General features: G+C 39.9%; 1 protein-coding gene across 1 annotated transcript in view; it reads right to left on the reverse strand.

Annotated features, from left to right (window-relative positions):
• Positions 1 to 25,440, reverse strand: part of LOC136857683 (potassium voltage-gated channel subfamily KQT member 1) — a 266,956-nt gene that overhangs the window by 15,481 nt on the left and 226,035 nt on the right. Inside the window, exon 10 of the mRNA XM_067136536.2 lies at positions 4,368 to 4,490. Within this exon, the coding sequence (XP_066992637.2) occupies positions 4,368 to 4,490 (123 nt within the window). The remainder of the gene's footprint in view (positions 1 to 4,367; positions 4,491 to 25,440) is intronic.

Genomic DNA, 25,440 nt, shown 5'->3' on the forward strand with positions numbered 1-25,440 from the left:
TTATTTACATGGTAATCAAGCACACAGAACGACATCTGCTCTCCAGCCGCAGCCATTTTCTTTACTCGTTTCCTGCGCGCTCATAATGGCTGAAAATGAAACCACGTGGGATGAAATCTAAACTCAACTAAACTTTGAGAGTTCGCCTTTCTTTGCACATATCTCACAGTATATGTTCATTAGATTTCATAGAATAAATTTATGAAATCGTGTCCATCATTTTGAATTGCCCTATATTTTGAAGTATGTTATATGCTTATGGATTATTTGCAATTGTGAGAGATTACTTATTTCAGAAATATGCACATTTAAGACCCTTCCCAAGTTTTTGGCTTTAAAAATAGAAAAAGTAGGGAGATCTTATATGTTAGTAAATACAGTAGACTGCACTATCATGAATGCTTCCAAATACTGTATTTTAATTTTTACCAAACAGCTTGGAAGAAAATGAATCCCAGTAAATACATTTTTCATTCTGAATACAAACTCTCCCTCTTTCTCCAGACGTAAGACTACCATTAGCCAGATAGTGATAGGGAGAAACCATGAATCAAAATAAGCTTCAGAAACTGAATCTAGTTTGCTACCAATCTCTGTGAGGAAAAGGGTAGTAGATTACAAAAACATTCTTGGACACAAACACACAGGTTAATATAAATTAGTCACATAGTATTTGACAAGTGCATTGATTTTCATACTGCTTCATGAAGAATTCTTATATTTCTATTACAGACTACCAACTCCGCCATTATCCGGTCCCAAGTCTGGAATGAGAAAAGAGGAGAGGTGGCTGGTCTGGCACCCAGCTGTAAAACTGCTAACGCTGTGTGTTAGGCAGTGGTAAATAACCTGACTCCCTAAAGGGGCGAACGGCTTTGGGTGGATGAACTTCCTTAGGTGGGGTGTTGGTCCCCTCAGTGGAGGAAATGACACTGGAATCCATTACTTGAAGACCCAATGGCAAACAAGCAGAGGAGGAACCTCTTACTTGTTGTGGAGGTGAATGAGGTCATGCCAGACAAACTGGCTGTGAAGGAGCTACTCATTCATAACTTGAGTCTGCGGCAGTCCGTTACAATTTCGGTGCCTAACCCTGAACATTTCATCTCACATGTGCTGCAGTATATGCTCCGAGACCACAGTGGGAGGGTCACTTCCTGGCAAGTTGGGATCCTCGTTAAACAAATCCATGCCAGTGGCACTTTTCCTGCTACTTTCTTCACTTTTGACCCATCACTTGAAGACCCAATGGCAAACAAGCAGAGGAGGAACCTCTTACTTGTTGTGGAGGTGAATGAGGTCATGCCAGACAAACTGGCTGTGAAGGAGCTACTCATTCATAACTTGAGTCTGCGGCAGTCAGTTGCAGTTTCGGTGCCTAACCCTGAACATTTCATCTCACATGTGCCGCAGGATATGCTCCGAGACCACAGTGGGAGGGTCACTTCCTGGCAATTTGGGATCCTCGTTAAACAAATCCATGCCAGTGGCACTTTTCCTGCTACTTTCTTCACTTTTGATCAAGTCCAATGGCGATGGAGCTAGGATGATGGAGACAGGTTTCAGGTAAACTGGGAGCCTCTAGTATGGACCTGCACATTGGTCGCAGATGTGTGACGGTCTTCATGAGACCCGGTTACTACTCAAGAATTCGGTCCTGTGTCTGTGTCTGGGTAGGTCTATTTAGGATAACCTCTGCTCTCCCCAAATGAGGAAGGCCCTAGAAAATGTGGGCTAAACACTGAAAGTCACCCTTTTGCCTGGCTGGGCAGCTGTACCCAGCATATAACCCCACATGCGGTCGAAATATGACAGATTCAACATAAAATTATAATTGGATCTTGGAATGTCAGAACATTACTCGATAATGGCAACGAACAACTCTCATCACCCATGAGCTTGCTAGACTAAATATAAATGATGCTACACTGAGCAAAACCAGACTATCAGATGAAGGGAGAGAAATAACCGTATTCATGGGGTTAGATTCACAGTTAAGACAAAATTGGTAAATGATCATCAGTTCACACACATTGCATTCAACGAAAGGCTCATGTCACTACGCAGACCACTCTCTGGAGACAGGTTCATCACACTCATATCTGTACGTGCCCCAACCCTGAAAGCCGAAGAAGAAATTAAGAACCATTTCTACCAACAGCTGAACTCCATCATCACCAAGACAAACAGCTACTGCTTGGAGACTTCAATGCCAGAGTGGAAAGGGATAATTGGTTGTGAGGAAATGTAACAGGCAAACGTGGTATTGGTAATAGCAATGCCAATGGACTTCTACTTCTTGGCCTGTGTGCAGAATATGAGCTGTTCATCACTAATACCTCAGTTTCAGCTACTTAACCATTACAAGACCACATGGATGCACCCACGATCTAAGCACTGGCACATCCTTGACTACATCATCATCCGACAGTGTGACAAGAAGATGTTCTCATCACCAAGACTGCAAGGAGTATTGATGATTGTTGGACAGATTACAAACTAATTATCTGTCAATTCAGAATTTCCTTCCATTAAAAACCAACTATGCATCCAAGCCCCGATGCAAGTTTTCCACTTTCAAACTTTCAGATAAATCCACATTGTCAGGCTTTCAAAATGCGATCATGAACCAAATGGCAATCAATCTGGTATGCATGAATGACGAACAAGAATGGTCAACACTCCAAAGAGCTATCCATGAGTCAGCTGAGGTTTCTGAGCCACCAGAAGCACTATTGACATGATCCTTTGTGCAAGGCAACTGCAAGAAAAATGCAGAGAACAACAGAAGCCTCTCTATTTTATGTTTTATGACCTGGAAAAGTCCTTCGATAGTGTTCCAAGACTTGCTATGTGGGTGGTTCTTAGATGCTTTGGCTGTCCTGAGCATTTCATGGGCCTGGTGCAAGCACTTCATGATGGCATGATTGAACAGATTCTCCATCAAAACAACTTCTCTGAACCATTCCCAAGCACATATGCATACTTGCTCCAGCTCTATTTGCCTTGTATCTGGCGGCCATGCTTTATGAAACAACAGACAACCCTTTGCCGCTTTGATGGTGGCCTCTTCAAATTGGGCAGACTTCACTTGCATAGACATACCAATGTTAGTAGGATAACTGAAATGCAGTATGCTGATGATACGTCATCACTGGCTCTTACACCCGAGGAACTGCAACAGTCGGTCAAGAGTTTCAAGGATGCATATGAACATTTTGGTCTTGCCATCAAAGCAAAAATAACTAAGGTATTTGTTCAGCCTGCACCAGCGACTAACACCCCAGAATTTAACATTACCATCTCAAACACCAAACAAGAACAAGTAGACCAATTCATATACCTTGGGAGTATCTTGTCAAAGCGCTATGCTTCAGAAGAAGATATGGAAAACAGGCTTTGTGCTGCCCTTGTGGCCTTTGGCCGATTATACCACAGAGTCTTCAGGAATAAAGACCTTACAATTTGCACAAAACTAATGGTGTACCAGGCTGTAGTCATCTCTACACTTCTCTATGGCTGTGAAACATGGACCTTATATTGCCATGACTTCAGAAAGCTGGAGTGCTTTCACCAGCAAAAACTATGCTCCACTATGAACACAGAGATAAGTTATTTATAAGGTTCAACCTTTTCAATACCAATTACATGCTGTATAGATGTTATTTACAACATTTATTTAATATGGGGCTGATTTTGACATTTAAATGTCATCATCAGCCATAAACATATTAATCACAAACATGAACATCAAGCGGGAGAACTACGTCTCTAATGTTGAAATTCTCGAGAAAACCTGTGCAAAGAGTGTAGAAGCATTGGTTGTTGGCCATCGCCTTAGATGGGCAGGGCATAGGCACCATATGAATGACACCAAACTACCATGCCAGATTCTGTAAGGTTCCAGTTCGAGCCCACAGGGTGCCCCCTTGAGACATTTCAAAGACCAACTGAAACAAACCTTAAAAATGACAGACATAAACTCACAAACCTGTGAAGCACTTGCCAAGGACCGTTTAGTTTGGTGGCAAACTGTCTGTGCCTCAGTTCAACACTTCGAACAAAGACGCCGCAGACATGAAGAAATTAAGCGACAGGAACACAAACATCACCAAACCCAGCCAAGATCTCCCCCATCCCTAAGCTGCATGATGTGTGGATATATTATCTATACAAGAATTGGCCTGTATAGTCACCGGAAATTTAAACACAAACTGCTGTGAATTGAAGTGAGCTATTAGACAGGAAAACTGAAAACTTGGAAATGAGTAACTGCCGATGACAATTACAGACTACCACATAATGGATATATTTAAGTACTATGTATAGTTTGTTCTTTTCCAATATTTAATACTATGTATATTTACCTGTTGCTCCACTCTGTACAGCCTTGCTCCTATTGTCATCGGCTTAACGTTGCCTGACCGATCAATTCCTGCTAGGTAACTACCGGGTTTACCCAGAGTCTGATCCAGCCTTCGTTGTAACTCCTAATAAAAATTTTAAAAAGATGACATTTAATAATTGCAAACAAGCTTATAATTTAGATGTAATTTATGCTGTGAAAAGAGTACCATTATATACATTCATGAATTCTTTCATGTAGCACATTAGTTTTCTTTCAGTTATAACTGATGGAATATGCATAAGTATGCATAAATTGAAAAAGCAAGGAATCAGAATCAATACAAATTTGAAACCATTTGCAATATTTGAAAATGCTTCAGTTCACAAGGATCCAAAATTCTACATAAAAGCTAATTAGAGCAGTGCATAAAAGGAAATGGAAATGAAATGAAGTGAGGAGCTGAGGACAGAAAAGAATGGTTGCATAGACAAGGCATTGCATTTGGACACTGCTGAGGAATTCAAATCGAAATGTAAAATGCATAGATCAGTAGATACTAACCAGATGTCTGATAAAACCAAGTCTGGTGAATAAGATGGATGTGGAAGAAAATCATATTACAATTAACTGTTTATTGCTATTAGTGACATCACGTACATGAGGTTGAGCAATATGGTTGCTCCCTCTTTCCACATTGACCTTTTTTTTTTTGCTAGGGGCTTTACGTCGCACCAACACAGATAGGTCTTATGGCGACGATGGGATAGGAAAGGCTTAGAAGTTGGAAGGAAGCGGCCGTGGCCTTAATTAAGGTACAGCCCCAGCATTTGCCTGGTGTGAAAATGGGAAACCACGGAAAACCATTTTCAGGGCTGCCGATAGTGGGATTCGAACCTACTATCTCCCGGATGCAAGCTCACAGCCGCGCACTTCTACGCGCACGGCCAACTCGCCCGGTCCACATTGACCTGCCATTGTGTTTACCATTGCCTACGTTATAATACAAGGCCTGGAAATAGAGCCTGTAAAACGCTATTGAAGTGGTCACACTGAAGTTCAATGCCGGACCGCTAGGATCGCTTTCTTGCCCCCTGTCTACCAGGTTTGCACCTTTAAACGAGTTTATTAACCGAGTTGGTTGTGAATGTATTATGTATTCATCTGATGTTAAGCATTCACAGTTCCAGTCATGGTTTATTCACGAGAAATTAAAGGTAGTGGAATTTCGTTTCACAAGTTTCCAGTGATTGTTCAATGTTCGAAACATTATACAGAGGAAATATTACGCATGAGATAAGACTTCAAGCTGATGAAATTAGGCCTCTGTTACTAAGTTTTGATCTGAGTTACCGGCACGTCATAAGAACTGGGTGATCCCAAAATTTGTGACTGGACTTTTTTTTATAAACAATGCTACCATGACCGGCGATCATTTGAGAGGCCTCTTCAAACTCAGAAATCTTAAATTACGAAACCAACCAGAAAAATAATTCGCCCAACAAATTTTGAGAAAATGAATGTAGCAAGAGCTAAAAATATTGTATTTTCCCCTGAAATAATCTCTGGTTGAAAAGTATGGAGGTGGTTGGTCCCGAGAGCATTAAATACAGTTTAAAAAATACGATTTGTTTTATGGAGCATTTTATGAAATTGTTTGATGCACATGACATCTGCAACACCTCGCATGGGACATATTCCAGAAATGAGAACAAACGAGCATCTTTTAGTACTGAAGATGAATGCCTCAGTTGGTCAATTAATGATTTCCTGTCATATATTAAGAAAATTCAAATGCATTCAGGAAAAGTAAAAAAGATTCATGGGGGAAATGTATCAGGCATAGATCTTGACTACCCAATCCACTGTGGCCTGCGTAAAATACCTCACAAGTATACATTTGCATTATGCATTGACGAGGAAAGTAACAAGCGATGAAATCGAGCTCTTCTTCAGCTACCTAAGACACCAAGCGGGAAAATGTCATTATGGTTTGTGTGGCAAAAGAACAAACAGACTGTAAAGGCTGTTTAGAACATATCTGTTCTCCAGCTACTCAAATTCCAACATTGTGTCTTATTTGTTTTCAAATCCACCTCCGTAGCGTAACGGTTAGTGTTATTAGCTGCCGTCCTCGGGGGCCCAAGTTCGATTCCTGGTACTACCAGGAATTTAAAATTGGCAGGAGGGCTGGTACGTGGTTGAAATGGTACATGCAGCTCACCTCCAATGGGGGGCCTGAAAAGAGCTGCACCACCTCAGGATGAGGACACGAGTTTACTTACTTATTCGTTTTCAAGATCGAGGAGCCCTCAGATACTGAAAATCATCGTCTGTGGCAGTTCTGCAGTGAACGACAGAATTTGTCACCTCCGCTACACAGTACTTGCCCCGAAGAGAGTTACTAAAAGGTGAAATTTTTTTTCGAAGGACATGTTCAACAGTGAAATTAAGCGTAGAAAGTGTAAAGACGACAAACCACCTCTTTCTCTACTATGAAAATTTGTGAGACCTCTATTAGACAACATTGCTTCAAGCCACTCAAGTAGAAGACAGAAAGTTTTGAAACTTTAATCACATATCCAAGCCAATGCAGCACCGCTCTATAAATAAAGCACTGTCAATACTCGAAAAAACATTCAGTTCTTTTTATTTAGGATATAATTTACTTACTGATATATACGGCCATGCGAATACAAGAGGGCAAGAACGTGATCCTAGCAGCTGAATGGTGAACTAGGATGTCACTCGTTTCCATGAGTGCATTTCAAGGCCTTGTATTATAGCGTAGGCAATGGTGTTTACTTTGTTGGGTGTTTCTATTCATGTTCCTAACTTTCTATAACTTGATTTGTCTCTTGTGTGATCCTGACAAATTAAATTGCGAAATACAACATTTTAACTTATTTAGGTTTATAGATACAAAAATAGTTTCTATAAAACAAGGTTAATAAAAATGTGAAAGTATATGATGCATGTTCATAAATGAGGACCATCTGTGGAAAGTGGTGGAAGTGACAAAATGTAAAATTTTCAGGGGAAGTAAAAAATACTTTATAATGGCCTACTTGCATAAATCACTAAGCAATACCGTAAGGTGGGGCACTCTGAACGGTGAGGTGACTTTGAACAGTAATTCAATGTTTTTTAAGAATCATATGCTGTACTATACCTTGTAAATAGGGAACAAAAAAAAAAAATCACCAATAATCGATACTTTCAAATGATGTAACAGTCAATAATAACATACTATACCAACTGTAGAAAATAAAGTAGGTACATTTTGGGAAATGTAAGTTCTTTCCTAACCTCAAATACATTTGTCTTGTATTAGAAGCATTTTAGGTTTCAGAATTCTAAAAGAGTCTTTGTGGGCAAGGTAAACACTTAAATTGGACATTTACAAAAAGCATAACATCTCATATGTATTCCTTGATGACGTGAAAAAAAAAAAAAAAAAAAAAATATGAAGACCTGTCTTCCAAGGGGCAACTTTGAATGGTGGTTTCAATATTCTTCGACACTGACAGATCAGTTGATCAGTGATCTGTTATTCCATTAGCTTGAATGGCTTTGAAAAGGCTTGTTTTTAAATAATTTCCTTATTTCATAAGTAGGCTAGCACCCCTTTCCATTATTAGCAAAATTTTGTCATGATTGTATAAAATGTTTTCAGGTTGTTGAACAAAACTCGTAAATAATTCTCAAATATTGTAAATAAGTTACTTTCAAAACTACTTGTATATATAAAATACTATGCTCTTTCATATGCTAGAGGTATCATTGAACAGTAAATGGTATGGCTTGCACAGAATAGGCAAATGTTTCTATGTTCAAAATGACCCCAACCCATGGGGTGACTTTGAACAGTGAAAAATGAAATAAATTAAAAAGCTTGTGGCTGATAAAAATATATAATGCTTTGTCATATTCTGCAACACCTCTTGCAACTTCCCAAAAAGTTTATTGTCAATATCTTGAGAAGTTTTGCTTTAATTTTCAAAAATAATTTTAAGCTGTACCCACTTTATGGTACATATTTTTTACTTTAGTCCAGACTCCTGTGGAATGATAAAAGAAAAACATTTTGTAATATCAAAATGCCAGAAATATGGAAACATGAACCTAGTTTCCTGGGAAAGATATACGTAACAAATGAAATCTCATATCAAGTAGTATAAGTGCCTCATACATTCGCTCAAAAGAAAGTGGTGGTGATTTTTGTTTTAAGAGTAAGTATAACTAGGTAATTTAAGTTTTAGAATTCTAAACGAGCCTTTGTGGGCAAGGTAAATACCTAAATTGGACATTTACAGAAAGCATAACATCTCATATGTATTTCTTGGTGATATTAAAAAAAAAAAAGAAGAGACCTGTCTTCCAAGGGGTAACTCCTGAACAAATTAAGTGGAAAAGAAATTTAAAATAAAACAAAATTATTTATTCAATGAAGGAATTTGGAAACAAAGTACAAATAAAACAAAAACATTATTGAATTAAGCCGAAAAATTACTAACAAATCAAAAGGGAATGTGAATTCCTTGAGTAACAGAACACTTGCAAATAACATACCCTTGATTAATCCACTGTCACACATAAAGTGGATGACAAGATCAGCAGTAGTCACGTCAAAGGCTAAAATGTGTTTGAGTGTTTTCTGCAGGCCGACGCTCTGCCTTAGGCCAGAGAGATCGGTGCACTCTGTGAGGATGTGGGCAATAGTAAAGTTGGCACCACAAGAACACACTGGGAGGTCTTCCCTCTTTAGGAAATAAGAGTGCGTATATCGTCCCTGACCTATCCTCAGCCTATACAATGTTATGACCTTTCTCCCTGAAGGCCGGAAAGGGGACCGCCACATGGTGGTTGTCTTCTTAATTGCATTCAGCTTGTTGGGAGTTCGGATAGCTAGCCACTTTGATTCCCAGGGCACCAGGATGGTTCGACATAGCTGAGAACAAATATCTTAATAGGTACGTTCATAGGTCTTGGAGGAAAAAGTACCGTTTCCTTTGCAGCTTCATCCGCAAGTTCATTTCCCACAATCCCAACGTGGCTTGCTTTTTTTTTTTTTGCTGGGGGCTTTACGTTGCACTGACACAGATAGGTCTTATGGCGATGATGGGATAGGAAGGGCCTAGGAGTTGGAAGGAAGCGGCCGTGGCCTTAATTAAGGTACAGCCCCAGCATTTGCCTGGTGTGAAAATGGGAAACCATGGAAAACCATTTTCAGGGCTGCCGATAGTGGGATTCGAACCTACTATATCCCGGATGCAAGCTCACAGCCGCGCGCCTCTACACGCACGGCCAACTCGTCCGGTCAACGTGGCTTGGAAGCCAGCATCACTTACCCTGGCTAGAAGATCATGAATCTGCTGCACCGGTGGGTGTTGCGAGAAACAGGTTTCAATAGAATGGAGAGAACTTAACGAGTTGGTACACATAAGAAAATGGTTTCTTTCGTCACCCAGTGCAAACTGCAGAGCTTCTAAGATGGCATAAAGCTTCACAGTATACATGCTACATACACTAGGAAGTGAGATTTTCATGCTCATATCATTGGTAACGAAAGAGAAACAAACATTTTCTCTGATTTTAGAACCATCCGTGAAGATATGTCTCACGGCCGGATACTGGTGAACGAAGTCCTGGAAATATCTCCGATAAACAGAGGAATCTGGGTCCATGGAGTAGATCTAGCCGTATATCCGGTTGTGAAACTAACCACAGAGTACCTCGCTAAAAGTCTATTCAAGACAACCACCAATATCTATATTTAATTCATGACACAAGCTATCAATTCAAAATCCAACCGGCCATGTGGCAATCGACCAGTCTTGGTACCTAAGATGGTATTGGGTACTAAAAATGCATTGATAGTTTGGATGTAGCGGCATTTCACAAATTTTGGCAGCATACGTGAGGAGTAACTGCTGCTTCCTTATTTGTAAAGATGCAACTCCCACTTCAGTGAACAGGCTGGGAATGGGGCTAGTATGGAAAGCTCCCGTTGCCAGCCTAACTCCAGTATGGTGAACACTGTCTAAAAGGCTCAGGGTAGATTTTGATGCTGAGCCGTAAGCTGCACTACTATAGTCCATTTGGGAGAGGACCGTTGCCATGTAGAAACGTAGCAGCACTGTACGGTCAGGCCCCCACGAAGTGCCGCTGAGAAACTTAAGCATGTTAAGTCTCTTCATGCAGGCAACCTTCAGCTGACGGATATGGGGCTGCCCTGTTAGTCCTTATCAAAATGGAGACCCAGAAATCTGCAGGTGTCTGCCACTGGTAAGACACTGTTTCACAAGCGGATGTCTGGTTCAGGATGCACAAGCCGACGTCGACAGAAGTGTACAACTGAGGTTTTCGCTGCTGAAAATCGAAAACCATGTTGCAGGACCCATTTGTCAATTCGGTTAATAGCTTGCTGTAGCTGTCTCTCAGCAAATGCCACCCTTCTGGAGCTGTAATGTAGAGCTAAATCATCTACATAGAGCAATGGAATGACTGTGGGCCCAGTAGTGGCAACTACGCCGTTGATGGAGATTGCAAACAGCATGACACTCAGTACAGATCCTGTGGTACTCCATTTTCTTGAACGTAATATTGAGAAAGTGCATTCCCTACTCGGACTCAAATGAGCCGGAGGGACATGAATTCTCAATAAATCTTGGCAAATTTCCCCAAAATCCCCATTGGTGTAGTATGAAGAGAATCGCATATTGCCAGGTAGTATCCAGGTAGTATCCAGGTCAATAAACACAGTGACTAAGTGTCCCTTCTGGAGAGAGGCCTCCTCAATGGCACTCTCCAGTCTGACCAGATGATCAGTGGCAGACCGATGAGAGCGAAAATCGCACTGGTAGTTAGACAAGAGACCTTCTTTTTCCATGGCCCACGAAAGACGCCAGTTAACCATCCTTTCAAATAGCTTACAAAGGCCATTTGTAAGGCATATTGGCCTATAACTATCCAAAAGTTTTGAATCTTTACCTAACTTGGGAATTGGTATTAGAATTTCCTCACGCCAGTGAGATGGAAACACACCCTTACTCCATATTCTGTTGAATAGGGTGAGGATATCCTTGAGACATTGGTCACTCAAATGCTTAAGCCTTTGATTGTGGATTTTGTCTGGTCCAGGAGCCATGTCTCTGCACAGCGTTGAGTGCCCTCTGCAACTTCCATTCCGTGAAAAGCACATTATAGGAATGCGAACCACTAGAGGCAAAGGGGAGAGGGTGTGCCTCTACTTTGCGTGCAGAGTCGTATCTCCCAGAGCTGGACATATCTGTGAAATGTGATGTGATGGGGTCTGCAATGACTGAATCATAATTACATCTCCATTATTGGAGATTCCAGGAATTGAGGGCCAGTTGTGTACTCTGACAGTACGGCGTAGTTTTGTCTACAATTGTGATGACGTAGTATGTGCTGTCATGGAAGACACATACTTTTGCCACGTAGCTTTCTTACTTTCTCAAATCAAAATAAGGGCCTTCACGTGCAGACCCTTAAACGTGATATGATGGGCCGCCGTAGAATTCCATTGATAATGCTTAAAAGCCCATCGGCGATTGCATGTGGCTGCTGCCATTTTGTCCGTCCATCACGGGACCTGTTTCCGGTGAGGGATACCGAATGAGGAAGGAATTGTTTCCTCTGCAGCAGCTAGAATTCCAGTAGTAACTGAAGAAGCGTGGTCATCAGACTCCAGCATATCATCAGCCATCGCTGCACGTATTGAAAATTCTGGCCAATTTGCCCGCCGAAGTAACCAGTGCTTGGGTACTTCAGACTGTCTTTGATTCAAGAGAGATATAATTATCGGGAAGTGGTCACTATCACAGAGGTCATCGTGTACTTGTCACCGTAGCAGGGGAACTAACAATTGGCTGCACAAGGTGACATCCAGGTGTGAGAATGTGCAATGTGCGCTGCTGAAATGTGTCAGTTCCCCTGTATTAAGCATGCAAAGATCGACCTGGTTGATCAATTGCTTGAGTATCCTCCCCCTAGCACAGGAAGATGGAGAACCCCAGAGTGTGTTACAGGCATTCACATCTCCCAGCATGAGGAAAGGAGGAGGTAGCTGAGTGAACATATCTTTTAGTGCATGCATTTCAAGATTATAGTCTAGTGGAATGTATACATTGCACACCATTGTCATTACTGGCAACGGAGCGTGAACTGCAACTGTATCTAGCCGAGTATGGAGCAGTACTTTGTCGCTGAAGATGTCAGAGTGAACTAGGGTACAAACGCCCCCAGTTGCCACGCCATCCATAGCTGTCTTTGGAATAGTCTCATAGTCCTGCCATGTCCAGGTCTCAAACGAGATTCCTGTATACAGACTATGGAAGCTGCAGAGACGGATATCAACTGATGTAACTCAGCTAGGCAACAGTGATAACTATTGCAGTTCCAAGGCAATAGTGCCACTGTGTGGATTGGTAGCTTTACGAAATTAGGACATTTGCCTGCCCTCTTTCGGTCAACTACCTGCCAGTTTCCGCCGACTTTGTCTCTTTCTCTTTTGTCATCTTCACCATCCATGACAATGAGTGCTTCAGTCTCCATTGTCTCCTCAGTAGAGGGTGACCTGGAGACTGAACACTGCAAAGATGGTGAGCTCTCAGATTTGAAGTATTTGGTTTTTGTCTTCTTTCTGGGAGATGCGGTTTCCCCAGAAAGGGATCTAAGAGGAGGCCAATGGGGCCTCTCACTCTTGCCCACCATTTCTTTAATCTTCGAAGGAGAGCCAGCAGATAGATTTCCAGTCTTCTTAGGGGATCCTGTAACTCCCAGTCGGGTTGGAGAAGGCTTCATGGTGAGGTCATGGAGTGAAAATTCATTGAAACGTTCACAGTATCTCACTCATTGCAAATGTTTTCATAGGAATATCTTTAGTTTACATCCATAAACTCTGACATAGCCAACAAGCCTTTCTTTTCTGTACTGATCTTGTTGTTAGCCTTCAAGGATGATAGAGCTATTTCTGCAACATCTTGAACTGTTCTTCCTCTTTTGAAGATTCTATTGTTATGCCAGGCCTCAAAATCATTTGCTCTTTACGTCTTTGTAATAGTTGGATCATCACTGGTAACTCTAATTCATGACTGACTGGATATTTGCAAGATAATGGTCAAGTTTTGCCTTCCTCACAGATATGAAGTTGAAGGGCTTGTGAATTCTAGCTTTGACTTCTTCAGGCACCATAGGTTTGCACTTTTTCTTTCTGTTTCTCTATTACAACAAAAGCATGATCACAAAGCATATAGCTGTGACCTGTTACAAAAACTGTCCATCTATACATCTATTGCTATGAAGTAGCCTTTTACAACCAAGATTATTGAAATTATTATCAGCATTTGGTTTTTGCTTTGCTTGGCACAGTTATCACACCATACTTCTAAGCCTTCCTTTGTCATGATGTTAGATGCCATCACTTTATAAAGAAAGACATGAAGCTATTTTGTTCCCGTCATGTCCGGCAATACACACGTAGCTCTTGTTCAAATCACCAACATGAATACACACAGTGCAAGACATAAGTATTCATACAGATGTGTTTATATGGAAACAACATTTTATCAGATTTAATTATACAAAAGAACATATTTAAGTAATGAACATCTGTTTATTAAGATCTCGACTTAAACACATATAGAAAATCAACACAAAATTACTCCTTACCAAATAAAAAAATACAACTCATTGGAATATCATTTTTACGTAAGACATAAGTATTCATACAAGAACAAACATATGTTGTTTCTATAAGTAACACCTCCACCAAATCATTTCATAATACCTGGTATGCATTCCTTTGTTATGGATGACTTGTGTAAGCCATTCTGGCAAGGAATATACCAATTTCCATGTTATTTCAGAATCAGTTGTGTTCCATTCTTGTACTAACAGTTTCTTTAACCTTTGTTTGCTGGTAATGTCATGCTTCCTTACTCTTTTCCCCAGCTGATTCCACAAATGCTCGATTAAATTGAGGTCTGGGGACTGAGCTGGGGTTTTCAGGGTGTGTGGTGTGTGATAGAGCAGCCAGAGGTGGAAAATTTCTGTAGTATGTTTGGGATCATTACCTTGCTGGAAATAGAAATTGTTCCCAGTGCCCTGTTTGTCAACACTCTTTTGCAGATTTTCGTTCAGTACATTCAGGTAACCAAATATGTCCATAATTCCATTAATGAAAACTAGTTCTGCTAGCCCTGAAGCTGCCATGTAACCTCATACCATTACTCCACCAGGTTGCAATTATGGAGGGCTACATCCTACCTTCCCCTTGGCTGGATAAGATTTTCTGAAACTCTACCTCCTGGCCACGACAAAGAATGGATGATCTGGAGATCTGGAGTTGGCAGATCCAAGGTTAATTTGACAAGATGGGGCTACATAGATCAAGAAAATATCCAATTAGACTGTGGAGAAGACCAGACCGTCCAACCTGTGCTCCAATGTCAACTATGTCCAGCCTCCTGCACAGAAGATGAACTAAATCAAGCATCAGAAAATGCATTGGAAGTGGCCAAGTTTTGGGCAAGTGTACCGTAATATAGTAATTATAACTGTGTACAATATGTATGTTTCTGATATAATAATAATAATAATAATAATAATAATAATAATAATAATAATAATAATAATAATAATAATAAGTAGAGTCTCGATTATCCGACTTAAACGGGACCTGGAGTACGTCGGATCACCGAAAATGTCGGATAATACGGAATAACTCTGAAAATGAACAAAAACAAACAGGAAGGCTACACTGTATTACGTACTATATTTTACGGGACTCTATTTATTGACTTATTAATTCAATTGTACAGTAGATGCAGTACTCTTTTCTTACTACGCCTGTAGCCAGGTGCAGACGTCTTGGCTTGGGCTGCAAGAGTTTTGATGTCTTGAAATTCAGCCCAGTCTCATCACAATTAAAAATCTGATCACCGGTTAATCCTTCAGCAATAATTATTTCTTGAAATTGTCTTTTAAATTTCACAACCTCATCGGATTTAGCTGACAATTTTTCTCCACAAATATTAAACTGCCCAATGCCGTACCGTTTTTTCCACCGACCAAGCCACCCAGCACTGGCAGTAAAATTAGGGTCCCTTTATTAAACCCCTTCTGGATATACACCGCCATTTCTTGCAGAATGGGGCCAGATATTGACAAGCCCTTTTCCTGATTTTTAGTGAACCAAAGAAATTGTGCTTCACTTACTTTTTCGTACTCAAATTTTCCATTGTTTTTTCTAATTTTCAGTGCATCACTCTGGTAGAGCACCACTTTTCAATTTATTCCCTCGTATGTTTCCAGTCTCCCACTGTAACACGTCCAACACCATAATCTGAAGCGATTTTTTGGAGAGTTTCCCCTTTGTCCAGTCTTTTTAACCCACTCTACTTGTCTTCCACAGAAACAATCACTTTCTTACGTTTACTCGCCATACTCACAGAGGATATGAAAACTATAATATCCGCACCCAACCAATACTGCATTGAACAATCCTACCGCATGACTGCCAGTGCTTGTCCCACAGTCGCACCCTCCACACCCCGTGTCCCAGAATTGCATGCACGTAAAGTTCAAATTAAACCTACCAGTGTCGGATAACACGGAGTGTCGGATAAGCGAAGGTCGGTTGAACGAGACTCTACTGTAATAATAATAATAATAATAATAATAATAATAATAATAATAATAATAATAATAATAATAATAATAATAATAATAATAAGTGGAAGCCTTCTGGGAACTCTTAGAAGAAACCACTAGCAAGATTCCAAAGCACCACGTGAAAATCTTAGTAGGTGATTTTAATGCACAGGTTGGCAGAGAGAGGAAACACAAATGGATTGTTGGTCATCACTCGGCACATTGGAGAACGAACAAGAATGGAGAACGTCTTATAGACTTCTGTAAAACATTTGTCTTAAAACTAATGTCTACGCATTTTGCGAGACCCCCACATAAGAAGAAAACGTGGAAATCACCAAACCCGTTATTGGGCGAATTCCAGATCGATCACGTCGCAATCTCCAGAAAGAATATGTGTGAGATCCAAAATGTTAGAGTACGGAAGGGATTTGTCGACTCGGACCACTACCTAACACAAATCAAAGTGAGATTCCAACCCAACCGATGCAGACCTAAACACAAAAGATCTCTAAGAGTTGATCCAGAATGTCTTCGACAGAACGCCACGACCTTTCTACAAGACATACGAGAGCAGGACCCCAAGGACTGGCCAGGCCTTCGTAAAACACTTCAGACATCAGCCATGAAATTAGGGCAGCCTCCAAGGAAACGCAAACATAGGTGGTGGAACACGACCTGTGATAAAGCCATTGATGAACGGATGAAAGCATTGAATCAGTGGAATGGACATCAAACAACTAAGAGATGGGAGACCTTCCTAAAAGTTCAGAAAATCTCCTCAAAAATAATCCGCAGGGAGAAACGAGCCTATGACAAAAATAGACTCATAGAAATCGAACAAGATTTCCTTAGAAACAACTCCAGGAATTTCTACAAGACCTACCGTGAGAATTTATCCAGTTATCAACCACCATCTTTATGTTTCCGTCGAGAAAATGGAACATTAGAAACGAACACCAAAGAGAACTGCACCATTCTAGCCGACTACTTCCGAGACCTCCTCAATTGTGATCCTCCAAAGGAAAGACTGAACTTTGAAAAGCCCATGCCCAACCCCGATTCACAGCCACCGACAATACAGGAAACAGCAGAGATTATACGATCGCTTAAAAATAATAAAGCTCCTGGAGAGGACGGCATCACTGCGGAGATGTGTAAACTTGGAGATGATCTTGTAAGCAAAATTCATGCAATCCTAGTAGAAATATGGGAAACGGAAATGATTCCACAGGATTGGAAGTGTGCATTAATACACCCATTGCACAAGAAAGGTGACAAGGCAGATCCAAACAACTATAGAGGCATATCTCTACTGCCAATCGCATACAAAATCCTTTCCAAAGCTCTCTTGAACCGGTTAGAAAAACAGACAGATCATCTGATTGGCGAGTACCAAGCGGGTTTCAGGAAAGGTCGATCATGTGCAGAACAAATATGGAACTTGAAGACGATATTAAGGATTCGCCGAAGTGCCAGCACGATCGTCACCTTTGTGGATTTTAAGAAGGCGTATGACTCTGTGGACAGACAGACAGTATTTGATACCCTAGAAGAACTCAGAGTGGACAAGAAGACCAGAGCACTTATCCAGCAGACCCTCACAAGTACGACCTCTAAAGTGAAATTCCTTGGAGAAATCTCTGAGCCTTTTGAAATATGTACGGGCGTTCGTCAAGGTGACAGCATCTCCCCTATTCTGTTTAACTTAGTTCTAGACAAAGTTATTAGAGAGTGGGAAAAGGATATCAAGGGTGTGAACATCGGAAATTTGGGAAGCAAGGTCAATGTGAAATGTTTAGCATTTGCTGATGATCTCGCAATCATTACTAAGACCAAGGATGAAACAAGGTATGCCATACAGAGACTACACAATATAGCATCAAAGGCAGGCCTCCAGATATCCTACGAGAAAACCAAGTACATGGAAAATCTACGTCAAAATAGCAAAAGAACTCCGCTAGAGATGGAAAACGGCACAATTTCACAGGTGCCCTCCTTCAAATACCTTGGAGAAATTATACTACCATCAGGATTAGACAGTAGTGCCAATGTAGAAAGAAACACCAAACTACATAAGGCATACAGACTGACGTGGAATTACTACAACAAAAGAGTCATATCGCGTAATGCAAAATTACGACACTACAAGACAGTTGTATTGCCCGAAGCTTTATATGCCTCAGAAACCATATGCTTAGGTGGTCACTCTAAAATTACAGAAATTGAAAAGCAGGAGCGGAAAATTCTCAGGAAAATTTATGGTCCTACGAGAGAAAATGGAATGTGGATTAAGAGGAAAACAGCGGACCTCTACTCCTTCACCGACAGGTTTACTGATGCTGTACGGAAAAGGCGCCTTAATTTCTATGGCCATATCTACAGAATGAACAGCGACAGACTAACTAAAAGATTATTCAAAGTAATCAACTCAAAGAAGGTCAAAATAAAATGGCTAGAAGAAACTAAGGTGGACCTCCAAGAAATAAATATTACAGACGACATCATGGAAAATCGTGGAGCTTTTAGAACCAAAGTAGCTAATCATAAATTTAGGGAGAAACAAAAAAAGACAACTGGTAGGAAGTGGTCGACAGAACGCAAGATGCAACACAGTGCATTCATGAAGAGATTTTGGGAGGATAAGAAGGCACAAACCATCAAACCAACTATCAAGTTCAAACGCGCTCTATGAATGGGCATAACGAAGGAATAATAATAATAATAATAATAATAATAATAATAATAATAATAATAATAATAATAATAATAATAATAATAATAATAATAATAATAATAATAATAATAATAATAATAATAATAATAATAATAATAATAATAATAATAATAATAATAATAATAATAATAATAATAATAATAATAATAATAATAATAATAATAATAATAATAATAATAATAATAATAATAATAATAATAATAATAATAATAATAATAATAATAATAATAATAATAATAATAATAATAATAATAATAATAATAATAATAATAATAATAATAATAATAATAATAATAATAATAATAATAATAATAATAATAATAATAATAATAATAATAATAATAATAATAATAATAATAATAATAATAATAATAATAATAATAATAATAATAATAATAATAATAATAATAATAATAATAATAATAATAATAATAATAATAATAATAATAATAATAATAATGGGTCCTAGGAGTCAACCTAGGAAGGGACTTCATGGCCCTGGCAAATGGGAGTGAAATGCGTCGTTGCGACCATCTGCAACAATAAACTATTGGATTCAGCAAGAGAATCCAACTAGCCTCTTTCACTCCAACTCCAGCACGTAACCTACAAGAGGTGCCCCTGTTAAGCCGAGCAACCCAGTGGAAGGTTGGGTAACCAATCCCAGCGGGATACTGGGTTGGTGAACCGATCAGTGCTGGGGGCTCCAAGGCTCACAACCTTGGTAGTACCTTGGTCGGTGTGAAATATCACCGACCCCATTCTACAGTTTTTCAACTGTGGAAAAAAGCATGGAGGAAATTTCAGCGAAAGCTACTACCCCAGGTGGTAACCAATCCACTGTCATCTTGTACAACGTTAGCGGGCCTTCGGATTCTGGAGAGCCTGCACCGACATGCTTGGAGGTATCGGAGACTCCACGAAAGATCAAACATAGAGCCAAGAATTTCTTTGCTATCTTTAATGCCAATTCTCTCCAGAAGGTAGGAAAACTGAAACAGCTCACAGATATCCTATCACAACAGCAAATTTTGATTGCAGCAATTCAGGAAACGAGATTTACAGATGAGCAGGCCTTTGAATCTGAAGGTTACAGGATCTTCGAGGGTAAACCCGGTAAACGTGTCATACAAACTGTCCCCCACCTTGGCACAGCATTTGTAGTCAACAAAATGATTCTGGACTCAATAACAAATTTCACCTCTGTGAATAGCAGAGTCTCGACTCTGTCCTTTCAAAGCACAAACAAAATGTATACTATTGTGAACGTTCATGCGCCGATCAACCAAGCGAACAAGAGAGACCCAGAGGGAACTGATAGATTCTGGGAAGAACTTGAGGAGATTTTATCCAAGATTCCAGAAAAACATACCATAATCATGCTTGGAGATTTCAATGCCCAGGTAGGCAAAGAGAGAAAGTTCCGAAACATCGTTGGAAACTATCCTACTCACCAGAGAACGAATCATAATGGAGAAAGGCTAATAGAGCTGTGTAAGGCATTTAACCTCGTAATGAAGTCTACTGCTTTTAAACATGTGCCTAAGAAACAGAAGACCTGGAAATCCCCAAATCACCACCTTGGTGAATTCCAGATTGATCATGTCGCGATCGCGCGGAAGGCTCAAAGAGAAATTCAGAATGTTAAAGTTCTAAGACAAGCAAAACTGGACTCAGATCACTATCTATCCAAGATAAAAATCAAACTGCTCCCGAGAAACATAAGGAGAGTTCAAGCCAAAAGGATTGAAAGATTTGATAGAGAAAAACTAGGATCTAACCATGAATTCACTCAGAAACTACAATCGGTGGATGCAGAGAACTGGGAACAACTGCGCGAGGCCCTGGTCAAAACAGCTAAAGAGACGGTTCAGCTTACTAAGCCCAGGAAGCATGCTTTGTGGAACAGTGAATGCGATGCAGCGATAAGGCAAAGACAGTTCACCTGGCAGAAATGGAACTCGCTAAAGAACCAAGTCAACTGGACAAACTTCGTGAATGAGAGAAAGTGTGCAGCCAAAATCATCCGCAGCGTTAAACGTGCTTTTGATAAACACCGGCTGGCTCAAATTGAGCAGGATTTCAAGAAGAACAATACACGTGACTTTTATAAAACATTTAAAAGCAACTTGAGGAAATATGACCCACCGAGCCTACAGTTCAGATATTCCAATGGAAACCTAGCCCATAACGACAAGGAAAACTGCCGGATCCTTGCAAAATACTTCGAATCCCTTCTTAACTGCGAGGCCCCATTGTCCAGATTCACATTTGAAGATAAAACAACAGTTCACCGAGATTCAGCTCCACTTACGAAAGAGGAAGTCGGACAGATTATCCAATCCTTGAAGAATAATAAAGCGCCGGGTGAAGATTCGATAATAGCTGAATTGTGGAAGTTTGCTAGTGACAGTGCAATGGAAAAATAAACGGACATCATACATGAAATCTGGAACACTGAAAGACTTCCATGTGACTGGACATCTGCCCTAATCCACCCACTTCATAAGAAAGGCGACAAGTCGGATGTTAACAACTATCGCGACATCTCCCTCCTACTTATAACCTACAAAATTCTCTTGAAAGCTCTTCAAATCAGGGCAGAAGAACAGTTAGATCCAGAGCTGGGTGATTACCAAGGAGGTTTCAGGAAAGGACGGTCATGTGTGGAGCAGATTATGAATCTGAAATCTGTCCTTTCATATCTTAAACTAAGGAGCAAGCCTTTTGTAGTAACGTTCATCGACTTTAAGAAGGCCTATGATTCAATTGATAGAACTACCCTACTTCAGATCTTAAAGGAATTTGGCTTGGACGGTAAAACAAGAGTGATCATCCAACAGACTCTCACCACCACCATCTCAAAAGTGAAGTTTAGAGGAGAGATTTCAGAGGCCTTTGAAATACGGACAGGAGTTAGGCAAGGAGATGGTCTCTCGCCTCTGTTGTTCAACTGCGTTCTTGAGAAAGTGATCCGTGAGTGGCGCAGAGAAATGAGTTATGAAGGAGTCGAAAGCGGAGTCAGACTAGGCCACAAGAACAAGAACCTTTCAATTGACTGTCTAGCATTTGCAGATGATCTCGCGTTTTTCGCTGATTCCTTGGATGTGGCCACGAAGCAGATCAACCAGCTTCAAACACAAGCTGCAAAGGCGGGCCTCCAAATCTCCTTTGAGAAAACGAAATTCATTACAAACATCAAACTGGCGCCAAGTGAGCTAGAAGGGACTCACGGAAAAGTCAAGCGAGTTGAAAAATTTAAGTATCTTGGTAAATGGATAGAACCTAACTTGTCCGAAAAAGAAGCCTTTTCTTCACGCATGAATAAAATGGAAATGGCTTACCATCTGACTAAAAATGTCTATAACAAAAGATCTATATCTCTGAATGCAAAAATCAAACACTATTGCGCTGTTATCCGGCCAGAGGCTCTATATGCTGCGGAATGTCTCGCCATGAACAAAAAAGGCATGATGGAGAAATTGGAGGCCAAGGAAAGAAAGATTTTGAGAAAAATCTTAGGTCCAGTCAAAGACAACGGCGAGTTTAGGAGAGGCACAACCAGGAGTTGTACTTGCATGTGGAGAAAATAACTGATGTGATGCGAAAAAGGAGGATTACTTTTTATGGACACATGGCCCAAATGAATTCAACACGGTTAACCAACCGCATTTTCACTTTCCTCCAAGAGAAAAAAGTAAAGGGGGCATGGTTCAGTGAGGTACAGAAAGATCTGCAGGAGATTGGGATCTCATTTGAAGATATCCAGGAGCGTGTCCCACTTAAGAAAAAACTCCAAGAACATCAGAGTTTCCTACCAAAGCCGAAGACGAAAACTGGAAAGGCATGGACGGAAGAACGAAAGGAGCAACACCGTATACGAATGAAGGAGTACTGGACCAACATTAAAGCTCAAGGGAAACAGTTGAAATGACGTGGTCTTTAGTTGGCCGAAACGAAACAAGAAGAATAACAATAATAATAATAATAATAATAATAATAATAATAATAATAATAATAATAATAATAATAATAATAATAATAATAACAACAACAACAACAACTCCAACTCCAACTTCCCCTTACTTCACAGCAGCTTGGCTATTTTTGATGTCCAGCTCAATATTAGGCTTTCTTCAGACCAAAACTCATCCATCGTTGTGAAATATATTAAATCTACTTTTGTCACTAAATAAAACTCTGTCACAAAATCCACTCTCTTTTACTACATACTCATTGGCAAAATGAAAACTGGCTACTTGAATTTTCTTACTTATGTAGGGTTTCTTCCTGTGGACCTTAGCTTTATACTCCGCGCGATGAAGGATTCTTCTGATGGTTCTACTTATGACTTGTTTACCATAATATTCTTCTACATAGGCTTTTATTTCTGTTGCACTTATCTTTAAATTCATGTTTTTACTATCATCCTCCTTACTCAAGTCATCAGTTTGTATGGTTGGTCTGATTTTTCACTATTTGCAAGGGTTTTGTTTGTTTTAAATCACTGTATGACACTTTGGACAGTAGCACGGCTTGTATATACTACATTAGAGATTTCAGAATATGATTAATTTTGATTATGAAATTGTACCATAATCTCTCTCTCAGCAATCGTAGTTTCCTTGGTCTTGTGTCCCATTTGGATGACAATACCAGCTTGTACTATGTACCGGTGCTGTGCACTGCTCATCAACGTCTAGTCAACAACTGCTGGGTACTGAATAGGGAGGGGGACATATCCACTGCCGGTACAGTTGGACAAACCAGGTATATGAATACTGATGTCACTGGGTTAATCCAGATTAATGACATATTTTGTTATTACAATAGAGTCCCACTAATCCAAACTAACTGCGACTGAACACTGTTCGGATTAGCAAAAATTTGGATTAGGTGAATTTTTGTTTTAAAATGGATAAACAACATGTAACTGTGTTAGCTTGCAGCAATGCCTCTGCAACACATAAGCATCCACTAATGGTAATTGGCAAATCAGCAAAACTATGGTGTTTCAAAAACATGAACATGAACTCACTCCCTGTTTATTACAAAAATCAGAAAAAAAGGCTTGGATGGATTGCGCCTTATTCCAAGACTGGTTCAGAAAACAATTTGTGCCAAAAGTGATAGTATTTAACAAAGAAAATGAACTGCCTCCTCACGCATTGTTACTGATAGACAATGTTCCGTCGCATCCAGAAGAAATGCAACTTGTTTGCGGTGATATTATAGCCATTTTTCTTCCACCCAATGTCACTTTGATTTTGCAGCCAATGGACCAAGGAGTGTTGCAAGCAATAAAATAAAATTATGAAAAAATGCTTCCTCAAAGCCTACTTGAAGAGAATGAAGAACTTACAATCCTGCAAAAATGTAAGAAAATTACCATAAAAAATGTAATTTATTGGGTGGCAGAAGGTTGGGAGAACACAACTGAAGGAGCACTGCAGAAATTGTGGAAAAAAATCTCTGGTGTAATCTGGAGTTTGTTACAACACCCCGGCACTAGTAAAGAAAATTCCTGGTTGCAAAAATGCAGAGGAAAAATGCATCGAAGAGTGGACAGCTATCAATGACAGTGGTCATGAGGAATACTTTGCAGATGAGGACATTGTAGTAGTGGTGCAGGGGATGTCAGCTGAGATCAAACACAGATGATAGTGAGGGCGATGGGGACGCCAAAACTGATGTTGTTTCACACACTACCGCTGCCAGTGCCCTTGACCTCGCCCTATGCTATGTCAAGCAGCATGCTGCTTCAACTCCTAGTGATGTAATGTTTATGCAGCATTGGTGAAATTTTGTTTCTTCAAGTCGTTTCAGTGCATTGCGTCAAAAGAAGATCACTGACTTTACTTCTTAAGTGTTGATTTGCTTTTCGTTTGTTTTGTTGTTAATGTAAAAAAAAATTGCATGCAAACTTTGTTGTGCACATTGTTAGTAGGTATAGGCCTTCCACTTTTAATGTTTTTGTGTATAAGATAGCCAATAGATTCACTGTTTACTCCTGTTGTATTTAATTCATGTTTTTCTGTGCTAATAAATTTAAGTTTTAACTTGGAAAAACTAGTTTAATCTTAACCTTTATTTTGCATTTCCTTGTGAGGAAAGCCACTATGGCAGAAAAAAGGAGCAGCAACGAAAATTTAAGTCCTGATAGATATTTGTTCCTAGCCCTGTTCGGATTAGGCAGAATTTTGGATTCGCGGGGTTCGGATTGGCGGGACTCTTCTGTATTTACAAACATTTTCAGTTTATTCACATTGTATCGTTTACGACTTTGGTGATGAAGCATCTCCGTTTATGTTTAGTGATCTGAACTGTGTATATAAGACAGGTAGTAATTTCAAGTTGATATCAGGCTGTATGAATACTTATGTCCCCCACTGTAAGTTGGAATTAAACTGTTGCCTGATATAACATATTTTATTGTGAGTCAATGTTGGGCAAAATATCACTTGCTGTAGGTCCATACAAACTGAGCAGGTATCACTTAGTGGATTCTGAGATTGATTGATTGATTGATTGATTGATTGATTGATCGATTGATTGATTGAATGAGCAATGTAACAGTCTTCTGTGCCTTGCGATGGTGCAAGGATAGCTGCGATCTGTATGAAAACTGTTCAGAGACACTGTTTGATCCTTTAATTTTTACACTTAGCAGGTCACTCAC

This window comes from Anabrus simplex, chromosome 1 (genome assembly GCF_040414725.1).
Source record: "Anabrus simplex isolate iqAnaSimp1 chromosome 1, ASM4041472v1, whole genome shotgun sequence".
Lineage (NCBI taxonomy): Eukaryota > Metazoa > Arthropoda > Insecta > Orthoptera > Tettigoniidae > Anabrus > Anabrus simplex.